The sequence below is a fragment of the Amia ocellicauda genome, chromosome 15, assembly GCF_036373705.1.
Source record: "Amia ocellicauda isolate fAmiCal2 chromosome 15, fAmiCal2.hap1, whole genome shotgun sequence".
Taxonomy (NCBI): Eukaryota; Metazoa; Chordata; class Actinopteri; order Amiiformes; family Amiidae; genus Amia; species Amia ocellicauda.
In genome coordinates this window covers 26,401,346-26,429,131 of record NC_089864.1, presented here as the reverse complement: position 1 = coordinate 26,429,131, position 27,786 = coordinate 26,401,346, and the positions used below count along the sequence as shown (strand labels likewise).

Sequence of the window (27,786 nt, the reverse complement as noted above, 5' to 3'; positions counted from 1 at the left end):
CTATTTTCAATTTAATCTGGAAGGTGAAAGCTCCAGAAAGGTTGGTTATGAAAGAAATTGCCTGTTTTCTCTTTCCTTTGGTATCTGGTACGTTCCTAGGCAACCTTTTTATTTTCTTGTGTTTTGTTTTACATAGTAATTACCTGTATCTATTAACTGTTGTCTAATATCAATTAAGTAAAACACTGACTTTTCTTGCAATATCCCTTACAGCATTCCCTTCTTTAAGAAGGCTAACTGTAGAAACATGAAAATTATATTTAATCATCTTTCTTGGAGCAATGTTGACTCATCATACAGTCCTATAATAAGAAATAATGATTTCTTGGGAGTAACGGAGGAGAAAGCCCTGTAAAATCTATGCACTGTTCTACTGATATTTAAGATTTGCCTGAGCCAATGATTCTTTTGATTTCTTGTGGCATTTCACTTTTACGCCACTACAGTACTCCTTTCGTACTATGAATTAAGAACTGTATTATGACACCTTATTACACATTTGCAACACAGAGGTAATAATACTGCGGTAAGTAAGTAAATTTGCATTTTCGTCACTAAAGCAAAAACAAAGCACTTTGTTATGAGGAAGCGGTCACTGTTACTTGTTCAAAGGTATTTGAGATGATAGGTAACCAGATCTGCAAATCCATATACTTTTCCCTAGAATACTGTAAGAATGTGATCTGTAAGGAATCCACATCAATGTTTATTGTATAATGGTAATAAAATAATACAGAGAAACAGGTGAAGAGCAAAGGTTCTGAGCCCCAAGCAGAATTATGTGCAGTCATTTACAGGCTGAGATCTTGAAAGCGAACATAGAAAAGTTTATATATGGGAATAATTAGGAAGAATAAATTACTATGCATTAAATACTGGTTCATATGCAAGACAAACAGATTATATTGGCTATTGAATAATCAACAATATAGCTAATGAGTAGATATGTACTGATATCTTCTGGTACAGCTCCACTGCACCACTTCTGCAGCCTTGTGGACGACTCTTAGAAACAACAGGAAGGTTCATTATCAATATAGCCATGTTTATCTCATCCCCTGAAAGTGCCAAGGCAGGGAAAACAGATGTTTTGAGAACTGAGTGTCTCTGTCTGCTACAGACATCTCAAGACACAGACAGAAAGGCAGAGACACACAGGCCTTGTATGAGCCAAAAGGAATTATTTTGGATAAGTTTCAATAATAGAAATTCTAATAATTTTAATATAATTTCCACAGATCTTCATTGTATATAGGTAACTCCAGTTACATGCAAAGGTTTAATATTGTTGTGGAGGAGTATTAGATATTTCAGTCTTTAGGTACAACCCCTGTATTTGTGTCTGTTGAAAGATCCTAGTAATTGGTTTATGAAGTAGCCTACATCCTTCATTTCACTGTCTTGTTGCTTCTTCAGAAATTATTTACATGCAGTTTCTTTTTTTCATTTAATCTACGAAACATATACAATGTTGTGGTCATTTAATCTGTCGTCCATACTGTGTTTTGCTGTTTACAAATACTACACCAATACAAGCATTTCCCTCACCACCTTCCCGTGCTTCCAAATGACACATTTTGACCACACATATAGACCATTGTGTTCTTGTATTATATGTCATTGTTTTTCAATGTATTGTGTGGATGATGTTTTTATAGTGGTTATTATCTCTGTAATGTACAGTGCCTATAGAAAGTATACACACCCTTTCAAAATGTTCACCTTTTTACAGATCTATCCCAACAAACTCACAGCTGTAATTTCTGTCAAAGGTGCTTCCACCAAGTATTAATTCAGAGTGATTATGATATTTCAGATTTGTATTTTTAATTATAGCAAATCTGAAAACAGTTCAAGGGAGTGTAGACTTTCTATAGGCACTGTATGGTGGTAGTGCTATAGTTTTTATTTTATTATTATTATTTGAAAAACCATGAGAATTACCTTGGATAAAGGTGCCTGCTAAAAGCTAAATAACAACAACAACATCAACAAAAACAATATTATTATTATTTTTTTTTCATTATAAGTTCATCTTCTGTACACCAAGTTGCTCTTTCACCAATATGTTTTTCATTTCGTGACGCTGCTATTTCTATGTTATTTCCTGAAGTTTATGCAAGCAATCAATTGGAATATAAAAATGCATTCAAAAAATATATACATTGATTAAGTAACACCTAAGCAAAGTAGAGAAACGCATAATTACATAGAACTATACATAAGAAGAACATAAGAAAGTTTACAAACGAGAGGAGGCCATTTGACCCATCGTACTCGTTCAGTGTCCATTAATAACTAAGTGATCCAAGGATACATTGTTTGCACTTTGTTTGCACTTAAGTTGTAAGTCGCCCTGGATAAGGGCGTCTGCCAAGAAATAAAAATAATAATAATAATAATAATACTATCCAGTCTATTTTTAAATGTTCCCAAATTTTCAGCTTCAACCACATCGCTGGGGAGTTTGTTCAGATTGTGACGACTCTCTGTGTGATGAAGTGTCTCCTGTTTTCCGTTTTGAATGCACTGAAGCCCAATTTCCATTTGTGTCCCCGGGTGCGTGTGTCCCTGCTGATCTGGAAAAGCTCCTCTGGGTTGATGTGGTCGCTGCCTTTCATGATTTTGAAGACTTGAATCAAGTCCCCATGTAGTCTCCTCTGTTCCAGGGTGAAAAGGTTCAGTTCCTCAGTCTCTCAGTAGGACATTCCCTTCAGACCTGGAATAAGTCTGGTTGCTCTCCTCTGAACTGCCTCTAGAGCAGCGATATCTTTCTTGAAGTGTGGAGCCCAGAACTGTACACAGTATCCAGATGAGCTCTAACTAGTGCATTGTACAGTCTGAACATCACTGCTCTTGTTCTCAATTCTACACTTTTGACAATATACCCTAACACTGTTTGCCTTTTTTATTGCTTCCCCACACTGTTTGGATGGAGAAAGTGAGGAGTCCACACCCTCTGTTTCCTATACATCAACCAGTTCATAATCCATCTACTTACATTACCCTGAATGCCTACAGCTTCCAATTTGAGGTGTGGAACCTTATCAAAAGCTTTTTGAAAATCTAAGTATATCATATCATATGCTTTCACATGATCTACAGCTGCAGTTGCATTTTCAAAAAATGATAATAAATTAGTAAGACATGATCTGCCTCTTCTAAACCCGTGTTGACTATCTCCAATAATATGGTTTTCAATAAGATGCTTTCTGTCTGATATTTTTTTCCAACATTTATACAATGGTCATGTCGGATTCTGACTGCTTTGTCAAACATTCACCAATAACAAAGAAAGAACTACAACCCCCGTGAAGCCATGCGGCTGTGGGGTTACTTCCGCCTTCGATCGCCTCCCCGCCTGAGTAGACACGTGGCCTTTCTGAAGCCCTGCCATTGGCTGTCCCGGACTCACGCGAGGCGCGTCACACGCAGGGCTACAGCAGCGAGGAGTCAAGTAAAGTCAAGTCAGTGTGCGGGAGGGCAGGGAGACTTCTCGCAGGGGCTCGGGAGATCAGTGTGTGTCGCGCCGGCGTGTTCCTATTAATACGTCACATTTAAAAGGACAGCGATCTCGGATTCAAGATAAGGTAATTAAAAGCACTGTATTGACCCGCTGTGTTTAGTTTTCTTTGGGGTTTTTTTTAGAACAAAAGGGGTACTTCTTGTTGCGCTGTGCATCGCTAATGTAACGATACCGCCACCGACCACACCGGCCTCATTTGTTTATGTGTCCGTTAAGTCGCTGTATCGTAGCGGTAGTGAGCCGGGAGAGAGGCGCCGTGATCAGTCTGAGTAAGTGCGCTTTTCTCAGGGAAACACGCCACCAGCGCGTCAAAGTCAGGGCACAATAACAAAGGCAAACGCGTTTTTGTGTCCTTGTTTCATCTGTTCAAAACGTCGCCCGTCAGACAGTCACTGCTATTGATACCCCACTCTGACCGGGATGCGAGCGCTGTATGTAGCTGTGCGTGGTGTGCTGCCACACCACATAACCCTCTTCTCTTTGTTTGGGTTCAGTACGACCCTTTAAAAGTCATTACTGTGTCGCTTTCAGCATTGCCCATCCGAGTATTTCAATCCAGAAATGATCAGCGAGGAAACGCTCGTCTTGAACTGAATACCACAGCAGTGACATTTCACACGCATTGCATAAGTAGCCTTTCACGAAAACCATACCGTAGTGTTGTTTTAAAGTTGTTTCCTTTACAGTTACGCAACGGTGGCGGATGCATGCCCTTAGTTCCAGCAGCTGTAATATTTCAACCAGTGATCGTGTTCATCAACTGTTAAAAACATGTGGATTTGTGTCATTTGTACTTCCTAAGTGTTGCCACGTCATGAATGCGCAGCTGGATTATAATGTGCTCTTCAGGTGACTGAGGCACTGCTGTCAGTTTACAGCCAAGAAAGTGAAGCTTTTACAACTTTATCCACAATCCATTGTTAGTTTCTTCCTTTAAAAAGAAAGATTGGCCTCTAGCAATACTATATCAAACATTACACTACACCGCAAACTTAAAATGCAAGTGCCAGTTTGAAAAGTGTTACTTGAAAAACCAAAGCTACACTGACATGGTGTGACGTGTCAAAGCTCAAGAACTGTTGCCACATGAACCGCTTTTACACGCACTTGTTTGTAAAGCCACAGGCAAGTGACAAGTGTCTCAGTCGCTTTAAAAATAGGTCGTTATAATTGTAGCACCTCAGCTGGTTCAGCTACATTAAGAACAATATATACTAACTTTCCCTCATTGGTTGTTCCTTGGGTTAGGTAAGTGGTTGCATGTGCGTTTTGATAATGCTCCTTTTGACGCATGGTCCAGCTGGACTGTCATCCACTAGGACTGGAAAGTTGCTTACTTGTTTGCCTTAAAAGGGGGGATGTTGTGAAGGTGTGGATTGTTTTAACTTAATCTAACCCAAATAAAATGTTTGTGTCTTTGAAGTGAATATAAGTAAGGAATAGTACTGTGTAGTGCCATGTTTCGAGGTTGTATGATGAGTTTCAGCCTCAGGTCGGCCTACTTTATAGCAAGTGCATAAGGTAAGGCTCAACCACTGTATCAGGTCTTGTGTGGGTAGGTTTGTATAGCACCCTTTAATTCTTTAGATTTGTACTGGCATTTACTATGATTTCATTCCTATGTTTGTTTTTATTGATTTTAAACTATAAATAGTTGCATTTGTACTGATATTTGTAATACTGATAAGTGTAGGTCTAGCCATTTCTTGTATGTATTTAAACAAAAAATAAACAGGGCTGACGCTTATTGGTACACAAACCCCCTGAGTGTCTTCCGAAGAACACTTGCACTTCAGCATTAGCAAGGGCAGGCAGTCATTGTGTACTCTATCTTTCGTGTTTAAGATTGGATTAAACTGGCAAATTCCCTAAAGACATTTAAATTACAACCGTTTTTAGCTTCAGCATTTCACCTGCACGACTAAAGACACAAAGCCAACCAAGGGCAACTATGAAAAAGGTTGTTGTTGTTGGATAACCTGAATGTCAAACTGGTTTTACAGCAAATCGCACCAGTAGCTTAATGTTGTCGTTCAGTGATGCATAAGGGCTGTGCACATTGCAGTGCTTCAGGGCTGCCGGGTCGTTTCTTTTTTGTTCCACCTCATCTTTTATTTAACTGAATTTACGTGCTTAATTGGAGCAGTTTAGTGTGTGTCCCCCCAGCGTCTAATGCGGTTTTTGAGGTAAACATTAATTTACACCTTGTTGGACTGGCATCTCTGAGATGGTAATGTTCAGTCCAAAGTTTTCTGTCAAACAGGCCAAAGCATTGATTGTTGCAAACCACTGCTGTGGTATGTAGCCTAATATTAGATGACCAACTTTTATAACGTGTAAGAAGTGTGCTTCATTAAAGCGCTTTCCCCACGGCTATAAAGAAGGAGCCTTTCTGTGTTTGGAAGGCGACTGAGAAGCCTGTGTAAGTGGGTCAGGCTGTACTGTACCCGCTGTGTAGCCTGTGCTGAAAAGTGAGTTGGTGTAGGTGGAGTACCACTCTGGTAGTTTAACACATACAGTGAAGCTCGAATTTTAACCAGAGGTTTTGGATACATTTAAAGATCACACAGCAAGGCCTGAGAGAGTGTTTGCCTTGAATTGCTCCAATTCATACAATAATGTGACATGCATGTTTCTATTGTTCCTATCCTGAGCAGCTTTTGCTACTTCAAAAGTTGACTGAAGCAATTTGAAGATGGCACCTTGCAAGGACGTTGCCTCTCTTGCCAGATGCCATCTAAGGTTTTTGAAAATGATTGCATTATACACTCACCTAAAGGATTATTAGGAACACCATACTAATACTGTGTTTGACCCCCTTTCGCCTTCAGAACTGCCTTAATTCTACGTGGCATTGATTCAACAAGGTGCTGAAAGCATTCTTTAGAAATGTTGGCCCATATCGATAGGATAGCATCTTGCAGTTGATGGAGATTTGTGGGATGCCCATCCAGGGCACGAAGCTCCCGTTCCACCACATCCCAAAGATGCTCTATTGGGTTGAGATCTGGTGACTGTGGGGGCCAGTTTAGTACAGTGAACTCATTGTCATGTTCAAGAAACCAATTTGAAATGATTCGACCTTTGTGACATGGTGCTTTATCCTGCTGGAAGTAGCCATCAGAGGATGGGTACATGGTGGTCATAAAGGGATGGACATGGTCAGAAACAATGCTCAGGTAGGCCGTGGCATTTAAACGATGCCCAATTGGCACTAAGGGGCCTAAAGTGTGCCAAGAAAACATCCCCCACACCATTACACCACCACCACCAGCCTGCACAGTGGTAACAAGGTATGATGGATCCATGTTCTCATTCTGTTTACGCCAAATTCTGACTCTACCATCTGAATGTCTCAACAGAAATCGAGACTCATCAGACCAGGCAACATTTTTCCAGTCTTCAACTGTCCAATTTTGGTGAGCTTGTGCAAATTGTAGCCTCTTTTTCCTATTTGTAGTGGAGATGAGTGGTACCCGGTGGGGTCTTCTGCTGTTGTAGCCCATCCGCCTCAAGGTGGTACGTGTTGTGGCTTCACAAATGCTTTGCTGCATACCTCGGTTGTAACGAGTGGTTATTTCAGTCAAAGTTGCTCTTCTATCAGCTTGAATCAGTCGGCCCATTCTCCTCTGACCTCTAGCATCAACAAGGCATTTTCGCCCACAGGACTGCCGCATACTGGATGTTTTTCCCTTTTCACACCATTCTTTGTAAACCCTAGAAATGGTTGTGCGTGAAAATCCCAGTAACTGAGCAGATTGTGAAATACTCAGACCGGCCCGTCTGGCACCAACAACCATGCCACGCTCAAAATTGCTTAAATCACCTTTCTTTCCCATTCTGACATTCAGTTTGGAGTTCAGGAGATTGTCTTGACCAGGACCACACCCCTAAATGCATTGAAGCAACTGCCATGTGATTGGTTGTTTAGATAATTGCATTAATGAGAAATTGAACAGGTGTTCCTAATAATCCTTTAGGTGAAAGTAAGTTAAGTTTAAAAACGTATCACATTGTGGACAAAGAGAACGCACAAAAAAATTCAGAAGATGTGTTGTCTCCATTATTTATTTGGCAGTGTGTAACCTTTGTGCAGGTGTTTATACAGTGTTTGCTTGCAAGCGCCTGCAGGTAAGTAGGGAAAAACGATTTGTTTCCCCTATTTTACATAAGCCAGAACTTTCTCATGGTCCTTATCTTGTGTGCTTGGCAAAGCCCTGCAAAGGTGGCAAAACAAGCCTAGATAGAGGTGAGCTTTCTTAGTTGTTTTTTTTTGCATAGCTGGCAACATTAATGTATACAAAGGCAAAGTATGTTTAGAAGACCTTTGAGTTTGGTTATTTATTAAGGTTTGATTTTGTACAAAGATATCTAAAACCCAGTGTTTGTTTCTGATAGTTGCCTGCTTCATGAAAAACCTCTTTTAGGATAAACAAATCAGTCGGTGAGATGGGCGTTTCACTAATTCGGTGCTGCCGATTGGATTGCTTCTAGGTCATATGATTGACAAACAAAGACTCCAGTGTTGATACTATAGTCAACAACCAGTCACACATATCCATAGCATTGTCACATGATTGTGACACCAGCACAACTTAAATAAGATTTGTTTGGACTTGCTCTATGACCAATGATGGGAGATTATCTAGTATTGTTATGATAACCTAGATTATGAATGACTTTCTGTGATGGATTTTGGAGAAAATGGTTCTGTAGAAGTAATACAATGAAGGGTTAGGGAAATATGTTTTACTGTTTATTTTCATAGTGGCTGTAGAAGTTCTCAATGTAACCAACGTGATTGTGCCCGTTATTGTATTTTCTTCACATTTTCTTCAAGTAAGTGATGGAGGTATTCTATTTTTTTTTTTTTTTTTAAATGCCCTACTTGACAGATTTGCTTGTTAAAATAGGGCATTTAAAGATAGCTTTCAGCACAGGATTGTTGTCCAAACCCTGATAAAAAGAAAGTTAAATCTGATGCATCCTTCCTTAGTCCTTAGTTCCAGTTTACTTTACTTTGGTGTGTGAACTTTAACCAAATATCAGACTATACAATATTTTACAATTACTGTGGTGATTTAGTTTTCATTAGTTAATTTTTGTTGATTGGAAGTGCCACTAATTAAGTTGTTAGTTATTGTGATTGAGTGTTGTGAATCTGCTGGAGAGAGTGAAAAGTTAGAGCCCTTGTCTGTTAATGTTTTGCCTTTGAACCCTCTTGCAATACATTTATTGGCAAGTCTGCTTTGGGTTTGGAAAGAGGATTGATTTGTAGCATTTGCAAACTAAAGTCCATAGTCTGTCTCCTGCTACTTCCAGGCGTGTTTCCCACTTCTGTTAATATTCTTGAAAGACTAGTTTTTCTAGATCTTAGTCAAGAAAAGACAGGCAGTATTAGGATTAAATGCTGAAAGGTTCAGAATGGACAAGTTTCCCCTGCTTCCCTAACAAGTCAAGTAATTTTCACAGTAAAAGGGACTGGTTAGGTCACATTCATGAAGTTGAATGCCAAGTATAAGTGTAATACATGGGGTCTTTTTGTTTCACTCCAGTACAATTACACTTTTCTTACGACGGGTTCAATCTGGACTGAGCCTGCACTGTGCCAGGTGCAACGCTTTCTGAAGTGAAATTAGCAGGCTGAGCAGATGATGAAAGCTGAGGAGCTGGTAGAGCTGTGATGAATGAATGGTAAATGTTGATCGCTCTTGAGAAGGAGGACTGGGGACGTGAATTGAAGCAAGGATGTGAGCTGTTTTGTAACTTGAGGAAAACTCAAGTTCAGCTGCTTGCTGCTGTGTGACACCGCTGTTTCTGCTTCACATAATAAATCCGTGCCTCCTTTTCCCACTTTGACACCCAGTTATTTTTGCTAGTCCACATCAAATTTAATGGTTTAATGGTCAAAGTCATAAATGGAAATAATCCATCTTTACCAAAATGTAAGCATGTTATTCCATAGTGAGTAGGGTACTTTTAACAACTATATAATTTACAACAATTCTTAATGGGGTTTTGAAGGACATGAAAATTGTTTTTTTTTCATTCACTTTCACAGGATTTGCCAATTGTAAACCAGTTTCTTTCTCTTTCTATTGGGGAATGAAGTTTTAAGATTCCTTAAAGGGAGTTACCATATCCCCTCCCTCTTTTAAATGGGTTTGTTCACTCACAAAGCTACCATTATGAAACAACCTCACAAAACAAGAGTGGCTCGTTTCTCCACTTCTCTGGTTTGAATAAATGGCCCTTTGACCAGAGGAATCCCATGTTACGAAGACCCTGGGATAAAAAAAGCACCCTTAGACGGAGTGGAGGATTTGGGCCTTTTTGTTTTTGCAAGTACCAGACGGTACTCTTTTGCAAAAGGCATTTTCGGTCTAAGGTATGTGGCCTGAGTAAAAGAGAAGAAGAATCGATTCTTTCAAGGCAATCTATTAGATGGTTGGCTCTGATCTACTTCTGCCTTGAAAGTAAGTTCTGCTTTTCTCTGCTTTTTCCATATTCTCCATGACAGATTTAAGGAGCCCTGATGCACTGCAAATGGGTGGTTTTGCTTTGCAACTTGGTAAATGGATTATTAAACTGAATGATTGCAGTGCAGTACTGCTGAAAGCATCCTGGTTGTCTGCCCTTCGTCTTTGACTTGTATCCTGTAGATTTTCCAGAGTGTTTTAAAACCTTGTGCTTGACTGACCTATTTTCCTATTAGCTTTAAATATGGTCAGGAGCAAAGCAGGGACCTTAGAATATCTAAATACTAAGTAATAGTACATGTCTTGATAGTGTGCTGTGAGATTTTTATTCCCTCCATTTTTTTTTTTTTTTTTTGCCAACTTCATAAATCTTTTATCAAATCAAACTTATTCAAAGTTTATACTGTAGACTTTTTTTTTTTTTTTTTTAAATGGTTAGTGCTGGTTGTGACTGAATGCACACCTGTACTGAATTGCAGTGCTATCAGTGGTACTGAAACGCAACTGATTAAATGGACAGATGTTTAATTAGTTTTTATCTTGCACTTTCATTGTCCTTTTTCTATGTTGGACTTGTGGACAAAATAGATTTAATAAAAGTATTATTTAATATGTTTGTCCTTGCCCTTTTGGTAGGCTTATTTATTTGATATGAAACTGCTTTAATTAACTGTGGATATATTTTTATTGTGCATTCAGTTTATAAGATATTGTGAACTGAACATATTTTGCTGTTAATTTATATTTACTACGAATAGTTTTGTGTCTGGTCTTGGTTTGCCTGCACTAAATAAATGATTTGTTTTAAGTAATTATTTAGTATGTCTGTTTACTTTTTTATCATGCCACTAAAGGCCAATCCTTGCACTTCACGCATTTGCCCTTTCAATTACTGACATATTTTAACACAACGTGTGTGTGATTAATACTTTTAACAACCTGTTGCCATTCAGGTAAGACCTGTGGCTTGTTCTAGCAGACTGAGAAAATCCATAGTGTAATTGGAGAGAGACAGAAGAAGAACAGTACTGCAAAATGTGGGAGCACACTACAATAAATAAAGCCTCATACGGTTATGTACAGTAACTTCACTGACTCTGGTTGACTTCTAACCTTGATTCTTTCAGGATTGTTATGCAGGTAGAGGATAGAGGTTTTAACTGTAACATTTTGGTAATGTTTTAGATTGTGTAGCCCAATTTAATATTCAACTGAAAAATCTTTTAACATGCAATTTCTCGAGAAAAAAAACTCAATAGAATGTTAATGTTTATTTAAAAAAAAAATCACTGTCTGCATTTAAAAAACTGGCACTACAATCTGAAATGGAGATATCAAACCCATAAACCAAGTAACAAGATAAAAATGGGAGGAAACTGAGATTTCCACTCATTTGCCATTTTGTAACATGGTAGGGATATCAACCGTCTGCTTGGTTTGAGTGGCCCTGTAAAAACTAATGTATAATACAGTGAAATTTAACAGACTGGTATTTAAGCCTTTCTGTCTGAGAAACTCCTCCAGGGGTTAACAAGTAGGGTCAAATGACCAATGTACAGTTGCAGTGGAAAGTATTCACATCCTTCATTTGAAATAATGTTATCTGATTATTAGGTTGAATACATAGTGTTCTTTAAACTATACTTACTAATCAGTAAGAGTGTTTTGGAGTTTGTTCAACAATGAGGATTGCAGATGATTAAACAGAGTTAAGGCCGGGGGTGTAATAAACGTTTGATTGCCACACCACTGATTTCTCAGTTGACTGCCCTTTTTGTAGCTGTGAACAATTTGTAGTAAAACTCTAGTGTGATAACCAGACCCGACACGCTGGTAGATCTTGGCTTTTTGGACTCTGCTCAACACTACTTCATTTACTTTAGCACAATGTAAATATAACAACAGTGTTTTCTTGTTAGGAAAATGTAGTAGCTTTGAATAAACTTTTCTGTGCTTTCAGCAGCTTTTCTTTAGAAACAGCAAGACAGCATTCATGGGGCCCTCCTCACGACTCATTTAAATACCCCCATCCCGTGCCTTTCAGTTCATTTGCATGATTTTGAGAAATGTGGGTTTTATTAGGGAAATTAAAACCTTTCCGGGGGAGAACTGCAATATGTGATAAATTGCCATGTCTCGAGCGGCAGGGGTAAAGTCTAAGCAACAAAGGAATCAATATTATTGCTGCTTTAAAAATGTATTTTTTCCTCCTCTGAATTGTAGCAATTGCAGTTTTCTTGCTGTGAGAAATCCATCGGTGAATTGCTTTCATGTCCCAGTGTAGTGTACGCAGTTTCCAACGGGAAATCTGAGCTGAGTTTGTTCAAAACTGTTTACATATGATAAAATGCAATGAAATTGGGTACAGATTGGGAATGAAAATGTCATGAGGGTGAATCTAAAGCAATAAGTTTAGGGCAAAGGAAATGGAAAATGGTCAAAGCTCTAAAGAAGTGTGGCTGTTGTAATTTTGTATTTTGTTATTCTCTCTAAAATAAATGTGGACATTTTAATTATACCTTATAATACAATAAGCTAAAAATAAACCTAAAAATATCACATCAATGAACAATAGCATTGCAATGTAGGGATGCATTGTTTTCCTGCTTGGTGACATCAGTTAACATCCTGGTAATATTTGGTCACAAGTTTGCAATGCATTACTGCAGCTGAGGTTTCAATTTTTTTCATAATGATAGACCAGCTCTGTTCTCCCCCAAAGAGTATTTTTCAGCTTTGTTTAAGTGATTGGTGTAAATGTCTAGCTGAGGTCATGTCTTTTATCCTTCAGTCTAGATGTTTGCAGTCAGTGTTATCGGCACCAGCTCTCTGGGTTCACTACACACTCTGTGTCCCTTTGCAGAGGGACTTTGATCCCTTTCTCCATTTGTAAAAAATTTTTTATTTGTGGATTCAGTGCCCTTGAGACACTTTAAACTGGACGTTGTTACTTAAGGGTAAAGAAAATAACAAAGTAATATATGCATGGTAGTGGATTATGGTGCATCAATAATTGTAATTGTTATAAACTAATTGTAATAAAAACTGTAAATAAATTAAATGCATGCAGAGGTTTAGATAGCAATAATGGTAAAAAAGTAAATGGTGCTAAATTGATAAATCAATAGATCAACTTGGTCTAATTTATTTAAATTATGTATTTATTTTTGTAAATTCTACACCTGCTGTCCCTTTAATTGTTGCTAGCAACCTGCTGTGTGTGAGAGAATCATTTTGTTTGCCTGGCTTGGATGGTAGAACAGTACACAAATATTTTCTCCACTGTCTTCATTAGTGAACTCTCTAGGTGAGCTCGCTAATGGTTAGCTAAAGTGAATCGGTGTAGGTTGAATTTGTTTTTATTTAATTGTATTTATTTATAGGCTTCTGTGCTGTTATATCAAATTGGGGGGTCTTCCCAAACTTGATATCAAAAGGGTTATATCTGCAATGGAAACTTTACCCAAGATCTCTAGCTTTATTAATATATATATATATATATTTTTTTTTACACGTGCTCCAATGTCATGAGGAACCCCTCCAAATCAGCAGACGGCTGAAAACCCTGTCCAGTTTTAATTCATGCAATTGACATTGAAAAATGTTTTATGCGTCTTGTTCCATTCCGTTCTTTTACATGCATGCATAGCTTGGATTGCCTGTGCTCTTGGGAATGGAATGAGGAACCTCGTGCCAAAGTCCCATAGCATGCTGCCTGACAGGAGGGCTGCAGGTGCACTAACTTCCCCCCCCGTGAGAGCTATCAAACACCTTTTCACTCGCTGGGATTAACCAAAGTGTTTGAGATTCTTTGTAAACTAGACTACAAGACTTGAGGGACTGAAACTTACCTCACTTTGTACTGCAAGGTTGAGCAATGTTGCCCTCTGCTCGGCATGCTGGGCACTAACAGGAGGGTCTGACGGGCACCATTGTTGTGTGGGATGGAATGGCTTCACTTCTGTTTGGTGTGTTGCTTCTCTTTGTCAGTGTATTGCAAAGGAAAAAATATGTATTTGTTTTTCTCTTAATAGTATTTGATTTTCAGTTTTCGGTGTTGGATTTCAGCTGTTGTCAACTAATGTAGCCATCACTTGCTCGAGGGTAATACATCTATAAATTGAGCTATTAATTCATTAATTTTATACCTAGTCCTATGTTTATTTTTAATTTTTCTGCCACTTTTTTTGAAAGCGTCTCCTTAGCCAGATCTTTATAAGCCAGGCTTTAGACACATTATCTTCTTTCCAAAAGAATTGAAAAAAGGGTTTGCTGATCTGAGTTTATTTCAGCTTCAGACAACTTGGGTAACTTTTAATTATTTGACATTGCAAGTTGCTAGGCTACCTAGGGACATCTGGCTGGTAAGGAAACTTGCTGGCTGAACTCTGCCTTAAAAAGCTGCTTCTGTAAGCATTTGACCCTTGGCAGACTTGTTTTAAGTTGGTTTCACAGACCTAGCTTTTGTGTTTTGTCATACTGCGTCTCTCTCTTTAGGGATGTGGAAATGACTGTAAAGAATTGTGGATATTCCAAAAATGGTTCAATTATACGAACTGAAACTGGCTAATATCAGATTTTTTTTAAGCCCCTTTCAGAGACACTGCTCTTTGAAATGCTACCAAACTACAAAATTATTTCTGGAGGCACACAGTTTCATTAGCACATTTACAGTAGCACTAGCTGCTGTAAATTTTTTTTTGAAATGTCATGATGTCCGCAACCTATTGCATCAAAAATGATTAGTCCCCCGAGTTTTTCACAAGTCATAATTAGTTTGTTTTTGTAGAACCCATTGCCAAGTATTTTTATTTTGTAACATTTGCAACTTGAAAATATTAACAAATGTGTGTCAGCAATGAGGGATACTCCGAAATGAGAGCGCAGAAACGCAGCCAAGCTCGTAGTGTTGATGGAATTGTATGTAAGCTTTGTTGTGTATAAGTACATCCTGACGTCAGTCAGAATATGCTTGCTCTTCCAGTGCAGTCAGCTTTATGAACCTGATTTCCAACTGACTACAGATGAGTTAATATCTAACCTTGACTTCCAAACCTTTTAACTTGCCACTTATCGTTTGAAGTTAAGATTTCAATCCATAAAATCTGCTCAGAGAGCATATTCTGTATTGATTGAAGCCGAAAATAATGGTGTTTTCTGAAAAGCAAAGTTTGAATCTGTTGATTGGCCCAAACTTCTGTTACAACATTGAGGATGTTTTGGAGATTGCTCATGAATACTTTGGTATTTAACATTCACAGATGGAATCAGAAATCACACTTTCAAAAGACAAATGTTTCCTTTTATAATACTGGGAATAAACTAAAGGATTTGCAAAGATTTATAGCTTCTTATGAAGTTGATGTACTTAACCTTGGCATGCAAGATTAGTTTCCTTTCTTGAAGATAAGTGACCATAACCAAGAGGAAATCTTTGTCCCATTGCAAAATGTTGTGAGGTTCTGTGTTTATTGCTGTACTAGAATATCCTACTAATTAGTTGTTCATGGACATCACTTTAACTCAAGAATTACTGAAACTAATTTAAAGCCAAGACCTAACCTCCTTCCTACTGCTTATGAACAGTGAAAGCAGGGCCAGAGCCCTGACCTTTCACTTTTCCTTAATCTTATCCTTTAAAAGATGCATGGCTATTGACCTTCCTTGTAATAATCCATATGGCAAGAAACAACGTGATCTTTATCTTTTAAAACTCAGTTTAATACATTCTCTATATTTTACAATTCAACATGCATGACAAATCCCAGTTCCCTTATTTCACATTATTTCTATTTGTGATAAACAACATAGATTTTAAGTTTTTTTTTTTTTTTAAGTTCCCTCCTGATGGAGTGTGGCTAGGATTGGTCATTCACTTGATATTGTGAAACTATCACTCTTGGGCAAAATCTCCAGACTTTTAGCCAATTGTTGTCAATTAGGACAAAGGTCATGCTTAAATCGCAATTTATGTCCATATACAATTTATGCTATAACCTCTCTAGGTTAACTTGTATGTGATTTTATTTAATCCATCTATAATCTAATGGCTGCAGTGCTTTATTTAAAAAATCTAAACATCTTTTAAGACAAAGATAGTTTTCTTAAACCATAAATAAAAGGAGTTCTCCTAGGAAGAAAACAAATGTCTAACAAATTAGTGAATAAAGTTTATGCCTTTACACCATGTTACCAGAGTGTTTTCTGGATTTTCCTCCCACCTTGTCTCTTAGAAGATCTTAGTAGGACCTAATTATTTCCTCAATTGAGCCAATCATTTAATTTCTCAAGTATTACGTCTTTGGTGATGTAGACCTGTAAAACCATGCTGGACTGCAGCCATTGCACTTTGTTAACTATTCATCCCAGTTAGTCCTGTTCATGTCTCCATCTTCACGTTTGTATGTTTTTGTGCCTTGTGTAAACAGGTGTTCCTTGTCACAGTGAGAAGTGAGTGCCGCCCCCCATTTCCAGTGGAGTTGTACTGGTTTCAGTAAAGCATCTGAAGAATCAGCCTCGGACAGAGTCAAGCTGGACAGTGGACAGTTGAAGGGGGGCTCTGGCCCAGACTGCGCCCTGAGACACAGGGGTAGTGGGGCCGAGATGTGTCCTAGAGACCAGGAGCCCAGGAGTAGTGAAACGCACAGCGACTGCCCTAAACAACACCGGGTATGTACTTCTACCTCTTGCTGTCCCTTCACTCTAGGGACACACTCCCAAAACTAAACTACTTTGTATTTTTATTTTACGTCTAACATCATTTTCTTGTGTATTACTATGAATTTCTATTGACTTTTTATTACTGCAAATTTAGTTGTATGTACTTGTTCCATCAAGATTGCTTCAACCAAGTAACCGGATTACTTCTGGAGGTTTTTGTTTAATTAAAAGTAACTGTACTTATTATATTAAACAATAACTTTGTTTACTGAACTTAATATTTACAAGCAATTGCTACTAAATTGTGTACATTACAAATTACTTGTACAAAGGATGTTTTTTGTTACTAGTTTTGAGTAATTTTATTTAAGAACATAGTGCACACCATTTCATTCCATTCTCCCTAAACATTAGTAATTTATTTCCTTCCCTACCTATGTTAAACACATTGGATTCCATTCTAATGATGATTTGTTTTAGTTATTTAAAGAAGAAATATTTACTTGATGTAGACGCAATCCCATCATCAGCTTTGTTTGTAGTGGTTTTCTTTCACCCTGTACAGTGACACATCCGATATATTATGTTTCATGAAAACACAGTGCTTTGATAATGACTAGCCAAGAAACTTGACCTGCATGGGTATTAATTTGCAGCAAACAAAATAGTACTGCCATGTGTGGTTTAATATCCTCCACAGTGAGGCAAAGCCCTGGATCCTAGTAAAGCTATACTTGAGGTGTGCAGCATTTATAGTGGGCCTCTCCTCAGTGCCTGTTTTTATCTGCAATATGGTTTGGCAATTAAATTTTAAGTGGGCTAGACTGAGTTACAGCATTAACTCTTTATTTCACAAAGCACTGGGCACTTATAAGTGATGTAATGCCTCTTACTGTAGTCCAGTTCAGTGTTTTCTGATGGACTCAATTCAGGAAGACTTCATTAACAGGGTTTCTTTTTTTCTTTTTTTAATCACGGTTTCCCAATACAAGTATCCCCATTTGAAAACATTACTTGTGTTGCTCTTGTTAAAGTGAATTGCTGTAGTTGCAGTCTTCTCTGGTAGTTTTTAATTTTGGATGTTTTATAAAAAAATAAATCTCTGCCTTACTTGTCAGCCTCAAAGGGTCTGCTCAGCTAGACCAAAGAGATTATAAGATAAGACACATCTGAAGTTTTTATCGGAGTCGCATCTAGCACTGTAGACTGTAGCTAAATTATTTAAATATTTTTTTACTACATTGTTTTCACTTGCATTGCAACTGAATTTGTTACTGTATATTAAAATAATGTTTAACCTAAGATCCAAGGCCTTGGATGTTGCCATCCAATGGCAAATACAATGGGAAACTGCACTATAATGTTATTTACCTCTGTTCTTCATGGTTGTAACCATAGTCCGCTTATACTTGGACGGTTCAAAAGCAAACCTGTTTAGATTTTTTTTTTTTTTTGCCTTGCTGTGAAAGTAATTTACATTTTCATTAGTTATACCCAGATAGTAGTAATAGGAATTAAATATTGAGTCCCAAAAAGTTAATGTATCTTTTGGTTGATTGGACAGTCAAGTTCTGCTTTGATTTTAATTGCTCTTACACATTCATTTGTACTTTACGAAGGAAATGGTCTTACTCCCCCTCCATGCTTGGTAGGAGTTGTATTATGTGAAACTTGATTCAAATACTCTTGTGATTGTTTTACTCTTACCTGAATATATATCTGCAGAATTCTGCAACGTTTTTGTGGCTCTTTTTATATGCGTAGTTATTTTTTATTTTAATTTTTTAAGGTTACTGCATGAAGGTTTGGTGTTAATTTGGCATATTAATACTGCCGTCACTTCAGAGGGCCATGTTAGTGTCACGTTGAACAGTTTCATGTAAAACTGTGGAGGTTGTAGTGTAATTCTGGTGTTCTGCTTTAACAGCGGTTTGGTTTCCACAAATACACACATCTACTATTATCCTTAACATCAACACCACCCTGAAACAAACTAACCCTAGCCATTAAATTCCTGTGAAAACTTAACAGTATGCAAATTAGCTGGAAATTATCAGTACTAGAGAGGAAGTTATTTTTCACAGATTTAAAAATATATAAAAAAATGTTTACATTTATTTCTGGCTTCAGCAGATCCTATCCGTGAAATCAGTATTGAATTATGCCTGTGCATTCAGTTTTTTTCTTTATGATCTGTGGTGGCTAAAAGCAGTAGCTCTTCTGCTTCCCAGTCTAGATGGTGATTTAGAATTTATATTATTTTATATATTTTAATTTTGAACTCTTAATTAGCCCCATGGGTTTAGCAATTTGTTATCGGTTATAGGCACAAACGGGACAAATAATGCATAATCACTAATGATCAAAGAGTGTCTTTCTCTGGGAATTCACATATTTCAAGAAATCTACAAAAGCTCAAAGTTAGTCCATAATAAAAATTATTCTGTTCCTGCTTTATCAACTGCACAGATTGCTACCTGACTTTTTCATAATGGAAAACTGCTCCCCCTGGGAGAAATTAGTGGGCTTTCTATCCAAGTGGAATACCACTATCCTGCTAATTGTTCCCCAGTGTTGTCACAGTACACTGCAGACTGCACTCCTGAGAATTGAAACCCAGATTGCACACTTCTGTTCTTACAGTGAAACATGCATGCAATAGAAATGCAAGCACTTTTGTTCTTCTAACAGCTGTGTATGAATGTATACCGCGCCTCCTGTGTCGTTCCAAAGCATCGTTGTCTTTGAAAGAAAGCAGGCTGCTATAAAAGGCATTTAAAACTGTAGAAATGGTCTTTTATGCTGTCTGATATGCATGGACAGTAACCATCTGTACCCCCTGCTGGGTGCTGGCAGAGACTAGGGATTGCTACTGCTTGATCTGTGGTGTCTTTGGAAAAGTCTTCAGGTCAGACCATCTGAGATTTTCGAAGCAGTTTCATGTCGAAGAATTAGAGCAACGATAAGAAGCGTTAAACATTTAATTTGATGATTTTGCCGAATAGAGGGTTAGAGGTTGTTGATGTTGTTTGAGCAGAGCCTGCAGTGAAGACTAGATTAATCCACGCACTGCTTCTTTCCAGAAGTGGGTCAGCGTAGTGTCTGGTCTATTTTCTGACCAATTTTTCTTTTGAAAGGTGATCACACACTTGTCCAGGCCAGCTTTCCGCAACTGTAATGAGAAGTGGATATCTGAGAAGAGTGGGGTGGGGCATGTGAAAGTTCAGTGTAGTTTATAGCAGGGTTCGTGACTTAAATCATTCAATAGGCTCTGTTTGTTTCGCAAAGGCTGGTGTGTATTGCAAGAATTGTAAGGCATATGTTAATCTGTCTTCCTTATATTAATATCCCATTTAAAGTATTCTTTCAAATGGAAGTGATGGGGCTCAAACACTGGGTGCTTCTTCCTTAATCATATACCCATTTCTTTTGTGTTTCATTTGTGTCTAAGTACTTAGTTTGTCTTCCCTCATTAAAGTTATATGTTCTGTGATTTATCCCAAATTTTTACGATTTGGTTTACTGTTCAGCGAAATAGACCCATTTATTCTTTACCGTACCCTCCACCTCCACTCAGAATTTGTATACTTGTCACTTCATAAGACCAAAGAGGGGTTAATGTGAATGCTTTAGATAGCCAGGTTGGTGACAGACGGTTAAATTTTGCAACAGATTAATGGTGTAGACTGTACTCAGTTTAGTGTTTTGAAGATCTGGTAGTCGCATACCTTTCTCTACGACCTAGTGTTAAGATTGCATTTCCTCACTGAATGATTGGTAATGCATGCCCCCTGCTACAGCTGCGGATCTGTACATCTTTAAAAGCAAAGCTGCTGCCAAATAAAATTACGCAAGACTAGTTTTTTGTTCCTTACATTTTTTTTTATCAGCATATGACAAAGTCAAGGTCAGAATGGAACTGATTTTAGTATGATTAACCTTTGTTAGTAATCAGTTTTACATTGCAGTTTTGTTTGAATGCACCGCTTTGAAAACAGGCTAGGGTCCCTGATTTGTGATACTTAGGGTTAATTGTTTTTGATATTTTTAACAGTCAAAAGCCTTTGAGAACAGTTAGACTCTCCAGTCAGGTAGTGTGTGCTAACAGACCAGTTGACTGTGATCATGTGGCCAGCCTGGCTGTGCTCAGAAGTGACTATGTACAAAGGTCAGCTCTGTGGCTGAAGAACAATAACAAAACTAGAGTTCAAGAACGTATGATCTCAGAGAAAGAAAACGTATGCACTTTGTAGGCCTTTGATTGCAGCAATAATAATTATGACTATTCGACCCTCCCCCCACCGATGTCATGATTCATGCAGTCAAATATTATGGATTTGAGGAAATTGTCTGTTGATCACAGTAAAAGTGGTTCAATCACTTTGTCATTATTTCGCTTAAGGAATATTTCATCATCTAGGTCTAGGCCATTTGCCAATACTATAACCAATTTCAGCAATAGGAGCTTTTAATTTTAAGGGACAAGGTGCTATCCTCCCTGGTTGAGTGAGTCACAATTTGCAGTAGATGTTAAACTGGAGGTTTGTAGTTCTTGTAGGTTTTTTGCATGTGGATAGTTTTCTTGCATGCTTGACACTCAAAAATGAGGTTGAAGCATCCAGCGATATTCTAAGAGGGAAATTATAATGTAAAACCTATATTAAGGCCTCTGTACTCCATGACCTATATCATAAGAATGTGATTTAGTTTGAGTAATTGTTCCTAATAAAGTGCAGCTGTAATGGGACCCATGCATGATCCTTTTAAAAGCATGAGCAGCAGTGGTGTGCAATAAGCCTTGTGCAGTAATTTTTGCATTGTAAAGCAGCAATTGAGGAACTATGTCTTGTCTATCACACTGAAGTGTTACACTCAGCAGTGGAGCAGCCATGATAAGCCAAGATGTTTTGTGAAAAACGAAAAAGTAACCCTACTAGGATAATTTGTTTCTTTCAATAACACATTGACATTATGCAGAATGTAGGCTATAGGCTTCGGTTTCTTAGACTTCAGTAACTAGGGCCTATATTTTTCACCATTTTCTACATTATACATATACTTTTTTAAACTAGTAATTCTGTTATGGTCACTTGATGCTACTAGGACTTTGTCTGATTTACTTAACTGCACTATAGTAAAACTTTTTACAGGTGATTGTGGACTGCTTTCAGCTTCAACCACTCAATATTTCACTTTTCCCCCCCCCTTTCTTCCCTTTAATTCACAGCATCTGAACTCTAATTTTTCTGTACCCTCTTTCTTGGTGAATAGACTATATTATAAAGCAGTTTACAGCATCTACCTCACAGTTAGGCATTCACATGTGTGTTGCTCTACACACCAGGCTACAAACTCCTGCAGACCTCGTAATACAGAATAATTCAAGATCTGCTGAACTGAGGCACCCAGCCCTCACTGCTTGTATAACTAGGTCAACATGTAAACAGCCTATGAAACATTCTCAGATACCATATCTGATTATAAGCAGATGCTTCCTGCGTGACTAGATAAACTGATGGCCCTATAAGCAGTCTGCTTTAAGAGGCTTTGTTAAATACTGTATAACTATGAAGTAAAGTTGAGAAATTATTGTATTATTAATAATATTAATTTCTTAGCAGATGCCCTTATCCAGGGTGACTTACAAAATATAACATCCAGTTGAGATGCAGTATTAAAAATAAATAAATCCGTCAGTCTGGTGTCCATAAGAATCTTTTTTTTTTTCCAAGCTGTATATTAACTCTACATTCTGACAATGGCAATATTGTATTGTAATCAAAACTACAAAATATACAGATGCGGTTAATGGCTTATTTGAAACTAGAGACCTGGAGCTTTCAAGCAACATTTAACTCATGTATGTAGGGTCTTCCTAACCTGAGTTACAGAATTGCGCCATTTGTAAATGTTTTGTTTATCAGATTTTATATCAGAAGTTCAACAATCTCCATTATATACTTAAAAAAAATCCTACACATTGACAAAATAAATCCTATTACAATACCATGCATCACATTATTACTACATTCAGCATATGTAAATGCATGGTTTGACATACTGGATGAGAAGATTCTAAGAAAGAAATGTGGGAATCCCTTGATGACAGAGATTTACCTTCATATAGCCGGGTAATTGATAATTTCCCTTTGATTGAAAGAATGGAAAATCCACTGGGACATCAATACATTTCCTATCCCATGCCCATACCTTTTGACTAGTGAATCCACACACTTTAATAATTTTGTTGTGTGGCATTAAATAAGCAAACTGAAAGTAGTTGATGTCAAGTGGCATCATGTTCTTACAACTAAATTGCCGTACATAATTATCCCCATCTAGTACAGCCAGAGATTGTCATTGCGTATCTCGGTACACTTGGTACAATAGGGTGGGTGCTTGAGAGTGGGCCAGTAGTTTGATTAAGGGTCATTGTGCTATGTTGTGGACTCTGCCCTCTAAGCTGTGCTGATCCATGCAGTGCCTGGCAGGGAGAAGAGGGAGTGCTGGAGGCAGTCCAGAGTGGGCTGTCACCTGAATCCACAACAGCCCTGCTCTCTACTGGCTTGCAGTATGATGTCTGTCACAGCCTATCAGGGGGATCTGGCACGCTTTAAAAAGCGATGTGACCGTGTCAATTCTGGGGAGAATTTGTAAAAAAAAAAAAAAAAAAAAAAAATCCAGTTTAATTAGCTGACACACTCACTATAGCACACACACTACCAGATTCTGTGCTGCAAAACCCAATCAAGCAAACTCACAAGATTTCCTTCTTTAGGATTCATGCCATAGACTTTGGTGTGTTTTGTGCCATTCTTAATCTAGATCATCCTTTACCTATGTATGGGGTGTGTGTGTAGATTAGTGTTTGTGAAACTTGTGTAATGATCCACTGAAGAAGGGTGTAACGATGTGAGCCGCTATTAGTAATTGTCAGCCACTGGTCGGTACTTTTAAGAGCCATGAATTTAAGTTTGCAAGGCTAAAGAGAGGACCACAGTGCCAAGTTAAAGCCCTGCATGCTTCTGCTATGCCCGATCTTTTAGAATGTATAGCTGTATAAATCTTCCAGTGGCAAATTAATCCTCACATGTAATTTGGTTTTGTTCATCTCGAGGAATCAACCTTCCTCCTCCATCCAAAGAATACAAACCTTAGCTCTACTGCCTGCTGTTTTTTAGTTTTCTTTCCTCTCCTCAGGTTTTAATTTACAGCAGCATGCTGGAACAACCACTGTAACTAATCCATAACCATGCTTCTTGTCATTGATCCTTATCAGATGGCTGAGACTTTAGATATGGAAATGGTGTTACATCTGGTGTGTCTGTATATTTGTATGGGCAGATTTCAACGGCTGCAGCTCATTGGTTGCTTTCTTAGATCTCTGGCATCCGGTGGTTTTCATTGAGACTGGATAAATATGTTCTGCAACATTGCGTGTATCTTCCCATATTACAGCACATCGCTAAATAGTTCTCCAGCACTGAGGTCCACAGAATACCGCTACTGACATTTTGAATGGTTCTATAGAGACGTAGGATTTGGCTGCTTGGTCGTTCTCAGTCGGAGTAAACATAATGAGACTAACATTGAAACGGAATCAGAAAATTGTTCTGATCTAATCGTATAAACGCTATCGAGGACGAAGTGCTCTTTGGCTCACTCCCCTTCCCACGGTTTTCTTTTCTCCACTATGAAATGGAACAAGATCATGACCGTAGTGTGTTAGCTTATAGTCACTTTTCCCACGAATTGGCTTACAACAGTCATTCAGCCTCACCAGTAGAACTCTGCCACAGTTGTATTGCACAACCTGGTTCTCTCAATAATTGTAGACTTGACCAACAGTCAAAAGTAGGATCTTGTAGTGAAAATCCATTGTCAACAATGCACAGTTTATATTTGGGGAAAATCCAATTGAAAATAATGCTTTGCCTCATTAATATTAACATAATATTAAAATACTACAATTTTGGAAGGGAACCGAACATTTTCTTTGATTGCCTGGCCCATGCAGCGTCTTTTGTGTGAACTTGTTGCGTCCTGCACTGAAAGCTTCTCTTGATAAGTAGCTTATATGAAGCAGATTGTTATTAATCACTAGCCATTTGCCTAGACATTGTCTTGCTGTAGCTTACCCTGTTTTTCATGGATGACACCCCACAGCTTCCAATTTAGTAATTGTATGTTAATCCATAAACATTTAGATGAATAATTATAATTTTACCTGTATATTAATGAGATGAATACGTTTCATGCTGTTAACTGGGTTTTTAACAGAATCTCAAATCCACATGAAAGCTAAAAGTAAGTTACTGGGATTTTTTGTGTACAGTGCTCTTAAAGTCCAGCCAAGGCTAATTAAAATGTCTGGTGCCTCTCCAGACTAAATTTATTGCAGAAACACCAGCTGTACATCAGCTTTGCAGAGTAGGAAGCAAGACCACATATATCAGTGTGATACTGGTGCTTTCAGATTAAGCATGACAAGTTGGGGAAAAAAAAACAACTTTCAAATTTCAGCGTTAAAATGCCCATAACTGCAGGAAGTTCCTCAGAACATCTTTTATCGGCTGTTGAAGCAGATCTCAATCAACTGAAGTGAAATGGTGTCTAGTTCTGCATAGAGAAAAGTTTAGTTCTTCACATGTCACTGCCATTGATGATTTTAAAGAACAGGGGCTAACAACATATATGAATCTTATTGAAGATAAATGGCAGATTCTATACCAATTAATGTTTGACTCATGATTAGTTTGAGCTATGCACTTCCTCATATTATTTTTGGTATGCAATCTAAGTATCTAAGGGCAAAAAGCAATGAAACATTCAAAGATCTTTAACAGCAGGTTTTAGCTTAGTCTTTAGATACTTAAGACCCTTAAGAGATTTAAGGCCAAAAAAAAAATGTATTCCTTTGTATTCTAATACACAGGATCTTGGGGGTACTATAGTCTTATGTCACGGTTTGATTTCTAATATTTAATATCTTGTTTGTTTTCATGTGAGTTACCAATTTGTTTTAATTTAACTAGTATAAGAAAATATCAATGTCTGTCTTCTGCACATTCTGACTCCCTGCATGGTTTTGTTTATCCATGCTGCAATAGTGCCTTTAGAAATGTTTTATTAATGGGGGATTTCCATTTATTCAGTAGCTTTCCAAGACTGTCCCCGCAGGCACTAGGAGCAGTGTAGAATAGCATTTATAGACCCTGCATGTTTAACGTAAAATAGATTTTCAAAGCGTTGTGCGTAGGTCTCAAAATAGCCACTGTGGCCTTTTTACATTTCTTAGAGATTTTTCTTTTAATAGCCCAGTATAAATACAGCACTCCCAGAATAAATAATGAATGATGGAGGCCTGTGAATCCGAGACGGTGGATCTGTTTTGTGTGTTTTTTAAGGGTGTTCTGGAGTCTGAGTCTGTTAGCTAGGAATATTGATTTACAGATCTACAGTTAAGGCAAGTTAATTTTCTTTTAAAATTAGTTTAAAAGAATTGTAGATGTCTTGGTCTAATTAAGAGGAGGTGTGCCGTTTTCATTTTATGTTGTAGAATACTTTGCCTTCAATGCCTTTAGCTATTATAGGGCCTCCCTAATAGATGGATAGATCAACTATATCTTAATTGTGGCTTTGGTGTACAAATCTGTGCCGGACGATCCTTGTCCAATCCATCGACTGAAATTTTGGCACCAGGAGTTCCGAACAAGCTGTGAAAATGTTGTGTATTTTGCCTGTGGGCACCAGAAATGGGTTAGTCATGCATTATAAATGTAACTTTCATCTAAGCAGAAAGCCGTGTTGTGTACTGATGAAAAACAATGTTAAAGTCATGCGTGTAGTGCAAATCCGTCAATTAATTAACTCGGAAGCTCTTGGGTTCTTATCTAAATCCTGTCTGTTAACTTTGTCTATCTTGTCACCACTTTTTTCAGACACTCCATAGGATTCCTTCTTGAATCTCTTAAAGTAGCGGGGGTATTGCTGGCACATGTTTATTGCCCTACAGTAGCATATGCTCTTGTTTAAAATTCAGTTTGGGGATGCAAAAGCCCATGACACAGATATTTACAGTAAATGAATGAACAAGCAGACATTTTGGCACTTAATACTATATTTATCAAGCTTTGTGTTTTTTTTTCGCATGATTGTGGAAGCTTTTAATATTATAAACCAATAGTCGTATTTATGCACTTATTTAGTTAAGGTTTATCTTATTTACAATTAAATGTGCTTAATTATGAAGCAAGATAGTGTTTCTCTGACTAGATAACTTTGAAAATAGAAGGCAAAAGATGTCTTTAATGCTGTTTTCATGTCCTTTGAACTCAAACATCCCTTCTATAACCACTTGGGGGGGGGGGGCTTCATTTAAATATGCACTGGATACCTGGAGGCAACCAAAAATGTACTGTTCAGCAGAGTATTCCAAATCTGTACCATTTTTAGATTTTTTTTAAATACTTGAAAACCTCCATAAACAATATTTACCTGATGGTAAATATAGTGACTAGTTCCCTTTTTTTTTTAACATTATGCAAGATCTGTAGATGTAGTAACTTCTACTTCATTAGTTGGTGCGCATTGTTTAAAATGCCAACCATATGGCAAAGGGTTTCTGGGCCTGGCTGGGGGTTACGTTCAATGTATCCTTCAGCTATTTTTTTTATTTTTTTAAGCTCAATAAGCACTGTCTATAGCGGGGGAAGCATCGTGATAAATGACTTGCATTACATATTCAGTCTCTTAGTCTTTATCTCTCAATCCTTCTATTTTTGCCTCTGCGCTGGAAGTGAATGAGGTAGCCACGGCGGTGCTACACTGACGTGCCCAGTGTATGAAATACGCCACACGTGAGGTCTGACTGATCAATGCAATATTAATTAGCCATGTTATGTACCCCTCTGCTGTACAGTAAGAGTGAGACTTTGGGATGCCGTTATTCTGTTTATCAAAGTATATTGCAAATGGCCTCATGAGGCACTTGAGAATGAGGAAGTGTCCTGCTGTCTGTCAGTGTGCTCGGCTGATGAAGGCCACAGGCGTAGGAGGGTGATGCTTCTATACCTGGTATAGAATTTGAACTTTAAGCCATGCTTGGTGTTTTTTAGTTGG

General features: G+C 37.9%; 1 protein-coding gene across 1 annotated transcript in view; it reads left to right on the top strand.

The window, feature by feature from the left end:
- Nucleotides 1-3,456: 3,456 nt before the first annotated feature.
- The window catches only part of adipor2 (adiponectin receptor 2), a 39,835-nt gene continuing 15,505 nt past the window's right edge, over nt 3,457-27,786 (top strand). The window contains exons 1-2 of the mRNA XM_066724520.1: nt 3,457-3,590; nt 16,434-16,674. Of these exons, the coding sequence (XP_066580617.1) occupies nt 16,609-16,674 (66 nt within the window). The 5' untranslated portion in view covers nt 3,457-3,590; nt 16,434-16,608. The remainder of the gene's footprint in view (nt 3,591-16,433; nt 16,675-27,786) is intronic.